The sequence below is a fragment of the Mastigoproctus giganteus genome, chromosome 4 (genome assembly GCF_048544385.1).
Source record: "Mastigoproctus giganteus isolate SK-2022 chromosome 4, ASM4854438v1, whole genome shotgun sequence".
In the NCBI taxonomy this organism is placed as follows: domain Eukaryota; kingdom Metazoa; phylum Arthropoda; class Arachnida; order Uropygi; family Thelyphonidae; genus Mastigoproctus; species Mastigoproctus giganteus.
Window position 1 is genome coordinate 33,064,447 of NC_143578.1, and position 13,519 is coordinate 33,077,965.

General features: G+C 39.3%; 2 protein-coding genes and 2 pseudogenes across 2 annotated transcripts; 2 read left to right on the top strand and 2 right to left on the bottom strand.

Moving 5' to 3' along the window:
- Positions 1-351: 351 nt before the first annotated feature.
- Positions 352-998, bottom strand: LOC150086594 (protein lethal(2)essential for life pseudogene; annotated as a pseudogene).
- Positions 999-2,036: 1,038 nt separating this feature from the next.
- LOC150086595 (alpha-crystallin B chain-like) lies at positions 2,037-2,579 on the top strand. Its single transcript, XM_090372196.1, has one exon. It carries the CDS (start codon positions 2,037-2,039, stop codon positions 2,577-2,579), a length of 543 nt encoding a protein of 180 aa, XP_090228322.1.
- Positions 2,580-8,874: 6,295 nt separating this feature from the next.
- Positions 8,875-9,660, bottom strand: LOC150086596 (alpha-crystallin A chain pseudogene; annotated as a pseudogene).
- A 624-nt stretch (positions 9,661-10,284) lies between these two features.
- On the top strand, positions 10,285-10,832 carry LOC150086597 (alpha-crystallin A chain-like). Its single transcript, XM_090372197.1, has one exon. The coding sequence runs from the start codon at positions 10,285-10,287 to the stop codon at positions 10,825-10,827; it is 543 nt and encodes a 180-aa protein (XP_090228323.1). The 3' UTR covers positions 10,828-10,832.
- Positions 10,833-13,519: the final 2,687 nt, after the last annotated feature.

Genomic DNA, 13,519 nt, shown 5'->3' on the forward strand with positions numbered 1-13,519 from the left:
ACAGACAACATTAAGTAACACAACAACTATTCATATAATAATAATTTATGGTATGCGAGTTGTATAGGCGCATCCGTAGCCGAGTGGGCAGGAGCGGGAGTGCAGTAGCACACGCTCTTTGAGTATACCGGGGTTCAAGCCCCTGACTGCTGAATACGGTCGATCTGCCAACCCGCACTGGACCAGCGTGGCAGATTATGGTCCATTTCCCTCAGCATGAATTGTTGAGGAGGCTTCCATCCTGCAGTGGGTTGATAATGGCTGCACTTTACTTTTTTTTTTTTTTATGCGAGTTGTATAAACAATGGAATATAATTACAGTCTTAAGAGATTTTCAGTTTTACGTTCTCACTATCCTCTCTTCTTTTCTTCCTGCACTTGTGTTTCTCCTGAAGTAACTGAAGGAGTTTCCGTCATCGTTATAGGAACAACCCTCTCGTTAGTCTTCGGGGGTTCGAGGGCTTTCTTGGGGGCCTGAATGGTGAGCACCCCTTCGCTGTTAAGTGAGGAGGTCACAGTCTCGGGTTCGGCCTCGGGGGGCAGCGTATAACGGCGAGTGAACCGTCGAGAAATGTAGCCGTGTTGATCCTCTTTCTCCTCGTGCTTGGCGTCAATCACCACACAGTTGTCGACAGTCCTGACGGATACTTCGTCGGGGGAAAAGTGGCTCACGTCCACCATCACCTGGAACTTGTCGGGGTCATTCTTCACTTCAGAAAAACCTTCTTGAAAGCTGACTTGTCTTCTTGGCCTTAATCGAAACCGACAGTAAGAAAGAGGCGACACCAATTCTTCCGGTAGCATACCGATCCCGAAATAGTGACCGATGGGACGAGGAGGGAGGTCCCACAAATCCCAGCAGTTACGACCCAACAGCGAATCGACCAAACTCTGCGACAAAGCCATCAGGAAGTAGTTGACAAAAACTTAAACTTCACGAAATCGTAGGAAACGCTTATCACTTTCTGTACGACCTGTTGACGAACTTCCATTCCGTCTTCGCTCTTTATATACAGCGATCCCGCGTCTAGAACTTTCCACGTGACACAACAGAAGATTGTTCTCGATCGGCTGTCACTTGGCAACGGCGCAGGCCTGTAAATGACCAGAAGTTTCTAGAATTGTCTGCAGCGCCATCTGATTTCCAGTAACAGTACTCTCGGTATGACGTCAACCCTCTGAGTTCCAACTTCTTTATTTATTATTTGTTAGCAGAGGCATAAAATTTGTGGGGGAGGAACGAGGAGAGAAGTGGGTAGGCTACTGAGAGAGAGAGCAAGAGAGAGAGAGGAAACCCCACCAGACCCTTAATCAGAAGCAATTTTGAAATGTCTTTAAATTACGTCACAATCGGTTCTCTATTGAGAAGTTTTGAGACATTTACAATAAAATCTATACCTTTATTTGATTTCTTTTGTCATTACTCAGTGCAAACCTCGTGTTTTTATATAATCGTTTGCTTACTTTGAATTTGTTTATTGGATTGTCTGCAATTCATTTTTGCTTTAAATTCTTCTCTAAACAAAATGGGAAGCTCCATTATTATTGTGTGAATCAATTAAAACAGATTCATAATCTCCATACTTGATACACGACCCAACTGATTATTGAAAAACACTGCGATAGAAATATTAAATATCTCAGCAGAAGTGTAAAAACTTGGTGTAAAAATAAACAAACAACTCAAGCAAGGGGGTATGCAGGAAGATGCTTTTATTTCTTTATTCTTAATAATCTACGCTTTTAAATTCGTAATCAGTTGAGTTGATAAATAGAGGAGAGGTATCGGTGTGTCACGCCAAGAGGTGTTGCGAAACAAGCCATGTAGAGGTCGCTGCAATCGATTGCTACCCACGAGCTTCTAGTACATTCGCCCTGGATGATGTTCCCGAAGTTTCCACTTCTTGCTGCGGTCGAAGTTTCTAGAAACGGGCGTCGGATATATAACGGGTGCCGATAGGGAGATGAACATTCAAGTGGTTTTTGTGTCCAGCAACTCCTGATTATTTCAAGAACCTCCAGTACCTCAGTCCATGATGGTGTTGTCGTACAGCGTGAAGCCAGTGTTAGTCCGTCGGGGTTGTTTGGATTTCGGAGATCTCGCTTCTCATCTGCTTAGCCAAAGTGTTTTGGAGGACGAACCTCTTCCTTCTCAATGTCTGCGTCTCCGCACACGGCCCAAAAGACTGTCGAATAATCTTGAAAACCGGGATTCGTGGTGTGTGAAGGGTGATTCCGACAATTTCCGGATGTCGTTGGATGTTGCGGACTTTTCACTGGACGAAATCTCAGTGAAGGTCGTCGACGATTGTGTGGTGGTTCACGCCAAGCACGAGGGGGAAGACGGAGAACATGGTTTCGTAAGTAGACAGTTGACCCGCCGTTGTGCTTTACCGCTGGAAATTGACCCCGAGACCGTTTCCTCTTCCCTAAATCACGATGGTATTTTGATGGTAGAAGCCCCCAAGAAAAAAGCTGAACCCCCGAAGGAGAACGAAAGGGTGGTCCCCATAGTGATGCGTGAAACTCCGCTTTTAGTGACATCTGAAGAAGTGCAGCAAGAAAGTAAGGCAGAATAGACAGAATGTGTGATTGAACTTCCTGTTTGTGTTACGTTTTTTGTACATTTTGTTTCTTTGTGTGTTGATGCTAAACGACGTTTTGATATTTTATAATAAAGTCATTTTCTTATCATTTCGTGTTTGTGTGCTTTCTTGTGCCAGGGTTAACTTTCAGTATTAGTTTTAATAATTAAAATTATGCAGTAAAACTGTTTAATGCAGAAAATTACTGGTTCAACTGTTATCGTTCTGCCTATAATAACCTGATCCGAAATATCAGCCTTTTGAGCGGATACACTAATTTTTGTATTTAAAAATTAATTCATTATCTTCTTCTTAATATGAGCTCGATTCCTGGTTGCAAATTCTCGAATTATTCATTCGTCTTTATAGATGCAAATCCTGAATTCATGAACTGGTTTAATAATGTCGATTTAATATCCAAGTTATAATGTGCACTGTGTGCATAGACTCTGTTAGAGGGGGCCTAAGGTGCCAACCGAATCTTGAGACCAAGCGGTCCTCTCCGATTTCTACTGTGGTTACATTAGAGACAAGTTTTTCCTTCTTGAGTTCAGACGTATTTTTCTCCCGTTTTTTTCAATATATAATAACAGTTTCTGTCTTTTTTTAGATGATAAGGAAGTAGTTTCCAGAAAAGAACGTAACCTTTCTTTTTTTTCTTTTCTTCTATTTACTAACGTTCTTACTCCCATTATGGCACTACTCCTGTCTCCCCGTGGTGGGGTTGAAACTGGCTGAAGAGACATCACCCAGGACTAAAAGGATTTTAAAATGGATCAAACTAACAATATAATATTGGAAAAGTCTTAACTCTAGCATGGCCAATGACACACAGCTGTCTCTGCCTAAAAGAATGAGAATCAACACCTCTCAGCGTACTCTTCCATCCTTTTTGGCGAAACGTTCGTTAACAACACACCCTGGCTGAAAATTATCCCCATCCTTGGCCGAGAAGGCTATAGAGTCTATGATTGACTGACAGAAAATGATAAAACGAAGAAAATGAAGAAAACTCACAGAAAATGATCTCTTTCTATTAAGAGATCAGCTGATATGCAATCAGCTGATCTCTTAATAGAAACCTCACTAAATCATCAATCTCAAAAATTTCTAAGAACAATGATCTTTGAGAGACTTCAAGTTGAAATTACCCCACATAATTCCCTGAAAACATCGAAGGTTGTTATCCCAGAATGGGACCTTTTACTGTAGAGGAAGAGTTGCTACGTGAGCTAGCAGATCAACCAGTGATACATGTTTGGAGGATAATGATGAAGATGGCATTCTCACTCCAACCCGATCAGTTATTTTCACTTTTAACAATCAATCCTTCTCTCTCCCATTCATTAACTGAAACCCTTTCGGATTTCAGTTAAAACAGGATATTTAAATTGCGAAATTCGCCCACGTATACCGAATCCAACTGACACCATATACAAGATGAAAGCTAAAGTCTTATCCCGAAGCAAGATAGCAGATGCTTCAACCAAACCTTTACGTTCCTATGCTTCAGCAGTGACAAGACAGCAAATTATAGCCACTCAAAGGCAGGTGGAAATACCTCCACCAAATCTTCCTCTCTCCAGACCTGACTTAAACAATCGTACTGCGATCCAATCAATCTAGAACAATATAATCAATTTAATCTTACTTTAAAGATTGTTAGATTGTTTAGAGGTAACTTCATCGAAACTTTCCTAGATTATCAACATCTGAATTTACTGAACACTGCATCTCACACTTATATGAATTTGACTACATGCATCGCTTCTACAATAGACTTCACATTATGTTTCTTCATCAATTTATCCCAACATAGAATTGTTTGTATTAAATGATCCTTACAACAGCGACATTTTCCGATAGTTTGTTCCATACAGACACAGTTGACTTTTAAAGAAGAAACCAGAACAATATGGAATTCTAAAAAAGCTAATTGGAGTAAATATACGCAATTAATGAAGCTGGATAAACAATTAATAGAAGCCTGCCAATAGATGATGCTGTTATATATATCCACAACCAACTTTTAGAAGCTTCAAAACTTCTAAAACTTCAAAACTTCTAAAACGGTAGGCTACAGACCTGAAATGAGTAAGACAAGGCAGGCACGATACAACTCTCGGTGGAATTCAGAATGTGCAAGGACAAAAACAAAACAAAAGGGTGCATGGAATGAATTCCGGAAATATCCAACTGCAGTGAATTTGATTACATTCAAAAAAAGCAGAGCTGAAGCAAATTCAGAGAGAGGCAAACAAAAATTCCTGGATCATGTTTGCTTCCACTCTTACTAGGAATTCGAATTCTGGTTTGGCGTTTTAATAAATTCGGACTTTGGGCGGAAGATATCCGTACGTACAATCTCCAATTTTCCTTTGGAAAGGGCAGGACGGTTCCTCAACACAGTAGATATCAGAACGTCTGCTCAAATCTTTCGCTTCTAATCAAAATTTACAAGCTATAGCAACACTTTTCAAAAAAAAAAATAAAAAAATAAAAATAAAGAACAGGCTGAGACGGAGTAAGTTGAATTTCTCTACCACTGCATCGCTTTCATATAATCTACCATTCCTAAAAGAAGAATTACTTACAACCATTACACATTTCCCCAATAGCGCACCAGGTCCCGATGGCATTTATTATACTATGACACAGCACTTAAATTGTGATTCTATGGATATCCTTCTGGCTTTAAACATAACAGAATTTTTCTAAAGAAATTGTATCCATCCATATGGCAGCATGCAATTGTCCTTGCATTTCCCAAACCCAGAAAATAATCTTCCTGTACATATAACTATTGCTCTATCTCATTAATCAGCTGCTTAGGAAAATTCCTCGAACGAATAGGGCATAAGGGACTTAGGTGGTTGCTGGAAAAAGAGAATGTTTTATCACGCCACCATTTTGGATTCAGAAAAACTAGATCGATGTTTGATCTACATGTGAAAGTTGGAACAAATATTACAATATTAAAAGAGCATATGGCAATGGTGAATTTAGTTCTAGAAATAGCTTTCGACACAACATGGAGATATGGAATCCTACTAGTTCTATTTCAGGTAGGATACAAAGGACAACTTCCCCAGTTCAGAGAAATTCTTTACTGCCAGAACATTTGAATTACGATATAAAGGTTGTTTTTCTCAATTCATGTACAACAGGAAGGAGTCCCACAGGGCTCAGTATTAAGTGCAACCCTTTCTCTTAGGGTGAACTATGAAAGAAGGTTATATAAAATACGTGGTTTTCATCCTGAACCAGTCTGATATTTAAATAATTTTTCTCTACCTGCTGTTCAAAATTTCTCCTTTCTAAGTTTAACACTAGATATTTCATGAACATATAATAAAACTTCGAAATAGCCGCCCCTCAAAACTCAATGTCATGTGCACAATATCTTCAGTGACCTGGAGAGTTGTCAGGTACACATTACTACAGTTATATAAAACTTTTGATTAGATTTCGATTAGATTATAGATCTCTTGTTTATGCTTCAGGAAGAAAGAGCATGTTACAGCGCCTAGACACCATTCACCATAGTGTAATCGGGTTGCTCTAGGAGTCTTTAGAACTTCACCAATTGAGAGCTTGCATAAAGATGCATCTGAGCCTCCGCTGCATCTTCAACGAGATTACCTACTTTGCATGTATGCGGCAGAAATATACAGTCAACCATCACACCCAAACTGGTCCATTATTCATGATCCACTGTGGATGAGCAATTATGATTGCAGTCCAAATGAAAATAAACCAGTAGAACTACTTCTCAGACACTTAGTTCGAGTTTGGGAAATACATTTCCATCACATTTCTGCAGTAGATATAAATTCAGAATCTCCTTGGTTGCCTACTATACCTTTGTCCATACGATATCTTACAAACTGGAAGAAAAAGGACTCATCTCCAATCATTCTACAGAAGCTCCACGCGCTGCTCAGTTTTTAAAATTGAAAAAAATCATCAGGTTACACGGATTGATCAAAATCGAACAAGGCGCGCGGCAGTAGTTTAAACTGTAAACTAGGATTGGAAGGTATTATTGAGCACCCGCTTTTTCCTGCCATAATCTACATTGATTCCCGTAGTGCAATAGTAGCTTTGCAGAATAATAAATATTCCTCAAACTCCATGATTGAACATCTTAAAAAACAGCTCTGAGATATTCAAAACGCAAGAAAACAAGTTACTATTTGTTGGATTCCCAGCCATGTTGGAATCCCAGGAAATAACCATGTAGATTAAGATGCGAAAAACCCGTCCTTTATACGCATGATAACCTCCAGTTAGTTCCTTTCACAGATTATAAAGAGGTATTTGATATACTTTCAAATATACTTCCATTCGTTCAGCACATTGAGTCTTCCGATCATTGGCAAAGTCACAAGCTCTTCTGAATCTAATCCATGTACCTGGTGACAAAGGAACCTAAATGAGCTTTTTGTATATATTAAACGCTTAAAATTATAGATACACTGAAACATCCATAAACAAAGTTCGGAGTTGTAGTTTGCAATCCTCTTTTTGGATGTGTTTTTGTGTACAGGACCAATAAATGCCCTTTTTAAATGAGAGGGATAAATGTACTTCTTTTTTTGTTTTCACTATACTTTAGTAATTATGACAGTTTTAATCGGTTTAGATCTATTAGCCAATTGCTGTGATTGCTATACAGATGGTTGGATTGCGATGCATATTATTGGCAGTCTATTTTTTCTTTGAAGTGGTTTTTTATGACTACTGATGATCATGCTCAGGTAGCTGATAAACTGAATGAGTATTTTGCGTCAACATTCACACATGAGGAGTTATTCAGCGAGGGGAATGCCAGAAGTTTATCAAACTCTAACAGGGAGCTAAGTGATTTTGTAATAACTGAGAGCAAAGTTCTGCAAACTGCAGCGCCTGGAGACTAGGCACCTGCGAGGTGATCTGATTGAGGTGTATAAGGCCTTGAATGGGTTGAGCAAGCTGAATGCTGATGGGACTCTACCTCTTACTCAGATTAAGAACCTGAGGGTGCACAGTTTCAAATTGAGGAAAGACAGATGTAGGATAGATGTGCAGAAGTTTGCCTTTAGCCAGCGGGGAGTTGGTTGGTGGAACAGACTTCCATCCCTTGTCGTGGAAGTTGATTGCCTAAATAAATTTAAGGCTGAACTGAACACGCATTTTTGAACGAATGGAGGGGATTTTTTTTGGCTGATGCTGCATAAGCTTGCGTTCTTCCATCGTATGATTCTTCTAATGCTAATTAGAGTGCCCATTGGTCAATTGTTTATGTGTTGTTTGTTAAATCAGGAGAATCCACAGAAATAATCCCTATTCTGTATTTTCTTCTATTATGGTAGATTCCATTCTTGATATAAATTAATTTTTGGAGCCATTGCTTTCAACATATGTTTACGTTTTAGATCGGTTAAGTTTGAAGGTATTCTTTTTATTCAGATTGCATTCCTGAGGCTTACATAACTAAACAATCTGTGAATAAGTGTTAGTGGTGTTGTTTATTGATTGTTTTTGGTGAATTGATCTCAACAGCATTGGTAAAGGTGGGAAATCTGTGGTTTTAAGTAATGTTATGGAAAAATGTAATATTTCTCAATTCTGTTTATTATCGGTTTTAACGTTGTCAGGAAGTAAATATTTCTTTAATCCATTAGTGAGGCCACAATCATTTTTACATCAGATATTAATTGGGATCCGGAGAATTTATTATCAGAAGAACCCACAGAAAAATGTACATGTTCTGTGGAGAAGGACAGCTTTTAATAGAGACGTATGACTGTCAGTAATGAATAATTTCTCTGTTTGGTTTAACCCACGTGTTGTTCAGTTCTAGAAGTAATTTATAATCCACTATATTTCTCATAAGAAACTGATTAAAGATCTGTTTATTGTTAGAGGCCTAGAGACGGCTGCATTTCTGGAAATGTAGTCCTGGATGGAGTCCAGGATTTGTAACGGAAATCCTCGACATCATCTAGGACTAATTGTAGTTCTCTTTGTGTGGTGTGGTTAATCCAGCTGGACTGGAGTTTGTATTTGGTGATGTTGTAGTTGAATTTTCTTGCAATGGAAAGTTCGATCAGAACTGTAGAAGCAATCAGTAAAGTGAGAACATACTGAGTTAAGAACACATTCATAAAAACACTTCTATGATTAATTTAAAAACACACAAAGTACAAACATTTAAAGACAAACAATTTATTCTCGGGTAGCTAAATATGTACAATGTTCATCCATCTCCAATAGATGGTAGGACAGACATCACAACAACTATTCATAACACTTAAGGCTTATAATAATAATTTATCGTACTCGAGTTGTATAAACAGCAAAAATAATTCGAGTCCTTAAGAGATCTTCAGTCCTACATTCTCACTATTCTCTCTTCTTTTCTTCCTGTTGTTCTTCTTCTTGTATTTGTCCTGAAGTAACAGAAGGAGTTTCCGTCATCATTATAGGAACAACCCTTTCGTTAGTCTTCTGGGGTTCAAGTGCTTTTTTGGGGGCCTGAATAGTGAGCACCCCGTCGCTGCTAAGTGAGGAGGTCACAGCTTCGGGTTGAGCCTCGGCGGGCAGCGTAAAACGACGAGTGAACTGTCGAGAAATGTAGCCGTGTGGATCCTCTTTCTCCTCGTGCTTGGCGTCAATCACCACCCAGTTGTCTACAGTCCTGACGGATACTTCTTCGGGGGAAAAGTGGCTCACGTCCACCATCACCTGGAACTTGTCGGGGTCATTTTTCACCGCAGAAACACCCCTGCCTTCTTGAAAGCTGACCTGTCTTCTTGGTCTTAATCGAAACCGACAGTAAGAAAGAGGCGACACCAACTCTTGTGGTAGTGTGCCAATGCCGAATAAGTGATGGACGGGACGAGGTGGGAGGTCCCAGCAGTTACGATCCAAGAGCGAATGGACCAAACTGTGCGACAACGCCATCAGTAAGTAGTTGACGAAAACTTAAACTTCACGAACTCGTAGGAAACACCGATCACTTTCTGTACGACCTCTTTATGAACTTCCATTCCGTCTCCGCTCTTTATATAAAGCAATCCCGCGTCTAGAACTTTCCACATGACACATCAAAAGATTGTTCTCGATTGGCTGTCACTTGGCAACGGCCCATGCCTGTAAATGACTAGAATTTTCTAGCACACTCTGTGTTCACGTCATACTGAGAGTACAGTACTCTCAGTATGACGTCAACCGTCTGATACGACGGTTGACGTCTTACTATCTCTTAATACTCGACCCAACTGATTATTGAAAAACACTGCGATAGAGATATTTTGATTTCTCAGCAGAAGTGTAAAAACTTGGTGTAAAAATAAACAACTGAAGAAAGGGGGTATGCAGGAAGATGCTTTTATTTCTTTATTCTTAACAATCTACACTTTTAAATTCGTAATCAGTTGAGTTGATAAATAGAGGAGAGATATTGGTGTGTCACGCCAAGAGGTGTTGCGAAACAAGGCCATGTAGAGGTCGCTGCAATCGATTGCTAGCCACGAGCTTCTAGTACATTCGCCGTGGATGATGTTCCAGAAGTCTCCACTTCTTGCTACGGTCGAAGTTTCTAGAAACGGGCGTCGGATATATAACGGGTGCCGATTGGGAGATGAACATTCGAGTGGTTATTGTGTCCAGCAACTCCTGATTATTTGAAGAACCTCCAGTACCTCAGTCCACGATGGTGTTGTCGTACAGTGTGGAGCCAGTGTTAGTCCGTCGGGGTTGTTGGGATTTCGGAGACCTCGCTTCTCATCTGCTTAGCCAAAGTGTTTTGGAGGACGAATCTCTTCCTTCTCAATGTCTGCGTCTCCCCATACGTCCAAAAAGACTGTTGAATAATCGTGGAAAGCGGGATTCGTCGTGTGTGAAGAGTGATGTCGACAATTTCCGGATGTCGTTGGATGTTGCGGACTTTTCACCTGTCGAAATCTCAGTGAAGGTCGTCGACGATTGTGTGGTGGTTCACGCCAAGCACGAGGGGGAAGACGGAGAACATGGCTTCGTAAGTAGACAGTTCACCCGCCGTTGTGCTTTACCGCCGGAAGTTGATCCCGAGACCGTTTCCTCTTCCCTAAATCAGTACGGGGTCTTGACTGTGGAGGCCTCCAAGAAACAAGCTGAACCCCCAAAGGAGAACGAAAGGGTGGTCCCCATAGTGATGCGGACAACTCCTCTTTTAGTGACATCTGAAGAAGTGCAAGAAGAAAGTAAGGCAGAATAGACAGAATGTGTGATTGAACTTCCTGTTTGTGTTACGTTTTTTGTAGAATTTGTTTCTTTGTGTGTTGATGCTAAACGACGTTTTCATAATTTATATTTTGATATTTTATAATAAAGTCATTTTCTTTTCATTTCGTGTTTGCTTTCTTGTGCCAGGGTTAACTTTCAGTATTAGTTTTAATAATTAAAATTATGCAGTAAAACTGTTTAATGCAGAACATTACTGGATCAACTGTTAACGTTCTGCCTATAATAACCTGATTCGAAATGTCAGCCTTTTGAGCGGTACACTATTTTTTGTATTTAAAAATTAATTCATTAACTTCTTGTTAATATGAGCTCGATTCCTGGTTGCAAATTCTCAAATTATTCATTCGTCTTTATAGATGCAAATCCTAAATTCAAGAACTAGTTTAATAATATTAATTTAAAATCCAAGTTATAATGTGTACTGTGTGCATAGACTCTGTTAGAGGGGGACCTAAGGTGCCGACCGAATCTTGAGACCAAGCGGTCTCCGATTTCTACTGTGGTTACATTAGAGAGACAAGTTTTTCCTTCTTCAGTTCAGACGTATTTTTCTCCCGTTTTTACAATACATAATAAGAATTTCTGTCTTTTTTTAGAGGATAAGGAAGTAGTTTCCAGAAAGGAACGTAAATTTTCTTTTTTTTTTTTTTTCTTCTTCTATTTACTAACGTTCTTACTCCCATTGTTTGTGGCACTAGTCCTGTCTGCCCGTGGTGGGGTTGAACCTCGCTGAGGAGACATCACCCAGGACTAAAAGGATTTTAAAATGGACCATATAATATTGGAAAAGGTTTAACTCCAGTATGGCTAATGACACACAGCTGAACATGTGTCAGGCTAAAAGAATGAGAACCAACCCCTCTCAGCATACTGTTCCATCCTTTTTGGCGAATCATTCGTTAACAACACACCCAACTGGAAATTATCCCCATTCTTAGTCTGGAAGTTTATGATTGACTCGCCGAAAATGATAAAACGACTGCAATCAGGTGATCTCTCAATAGAAACCTCATTAAATCATCAATCTCAAAAATTTCTAAGAACAATCACCTTTGAGGGACTGCCAGTTGAAATTACCCCACATAATTCCCGGAAAATATCGAAGGTTGTTATCACAGAATGGGACCTTTTACTGTAGAGGAAGAGTTGCTACGTGAGCTAACAGATCAACCAGTGATACATGTTTGGAGGATAATGATGAAGATGGCATTCTCACTCCAATCCGATCAGTTATTTTCACTTTTAACAATCAATCCTTCTCTCTCCATTCATTAACTGAAACCCTTTCAGATTTCAGTTAAAGCAGGATACTTATACTGCGAAATTCGCCCATATATACCGAATCCAACTGTCACCATATACAAGATAGAAATTAAAGTCTTATCCCGAAGCAAGATAGCAGATGGTAGATTTATCTTTATCTTCCACCAAATCTTCCTCTCTCCAGACCTGACTTAAACAATCGTACAGCGATCCAATCAATCTTGTACAATATAATCAATTTAAACTTACTTTAAAGATTGTCAGATTGTTTAGAGGTAACTTGATCGAAACTTTCTTAGATGATCAACATCTGAATTTACTGAACACTGGATCTCACACTTATATGAATTTGGCTACATGTATCGCTTCTACAATAGACTTCACATTATGTTCTTCATCAATTTATCCCAACATAGAATGGTTTGTATTAAATGATCCTTACAACAGCGACATTTTCCGATAGTTTGTTCCATACAGACACAGTTGACTCTTAAAGAAGAAACCAGAACAATATGGAATTCTAAAAAAACCTAATTGGAGTAAATATACACAATTAATGAAGCTGGATAAACAATAAATAGAAGCCTGCCAATAGATGATGCTGTCATATATATCAACAACCAACTTTTAGAAGCTTCAAAAGCTACAGACCTCAAATGAGTAAGACAAGGCAGCAACGATACAACTCTTGGTGGAATGCAGAATGTGCGAGGGCAAAAACAAAACAAAATCGTGCATGGAATGAATTCCGGAAATATCCAACCACAGTGAATTTGATTACATTTTAAAAAAAAGCAGAGCTGAAGCGAGGCGAATTCAGAGAGAGGCAAACAAAAATTCCTGGATCATGTTTGCTTCCACTCTTACTAGGAATTCGAATTCTGGTTTGGCGTTTTAATAAATTTGGACTTTGGGTGGAAGATATCCGTGCGTACAATCTGCAATTTTCCTTTGGAAAGGGCAGGACGTTTCCTCAACAGAGTAGATGTCAGAAATTCTGGCTGAATCTTTCGCTTCTAATCAAAATTTACAAGCTACAGCACCACTTTTAAAAAAAAATAAAGAACAGGCTGAACTATCCAACTGTTTGTTGGATTCTCAGCCATGTTGGAATCCCAGGAAATAACTATGTAGATTAAGATGCGAAAAATCCAGTCCTTTATACGCATGATAGCCTTCAGTTCGTTCTTTCACAGATTATAAAGACGTATTTGATATACTTTCAAATATACTTCCATTCGTCCAGCATATTCAGTCGTCCGATCATTGGCAAAGTCCAAGCTCCTCTGGCTGTCTTCCCTGTACTACTTGGTGATCTAAACGAGCTTTTTATGTATATCAAACACTTAAAATAATAGATACACTGAAACATCGATAAACAAAGTTCGGGGCTGTGGTTT

Bases quoted from the DNA above. Each gene is read 5' to 3' on its own strand.
- LOC150086595 (XM_090372196.1), top strand. From the start codon at position 2,037: ATGGTGTTGTCGTACAGCGTGAAGCCAGTGTTAGTCCGTCGGGGTTGT.
- LOC150086597 (XM_090372197.1), top strand. From the start codon at position 10,285: ATGGTGTTGTCGTACAGTGTGGAGCCAGTGTTAGTCCGTCGGGGTTGT.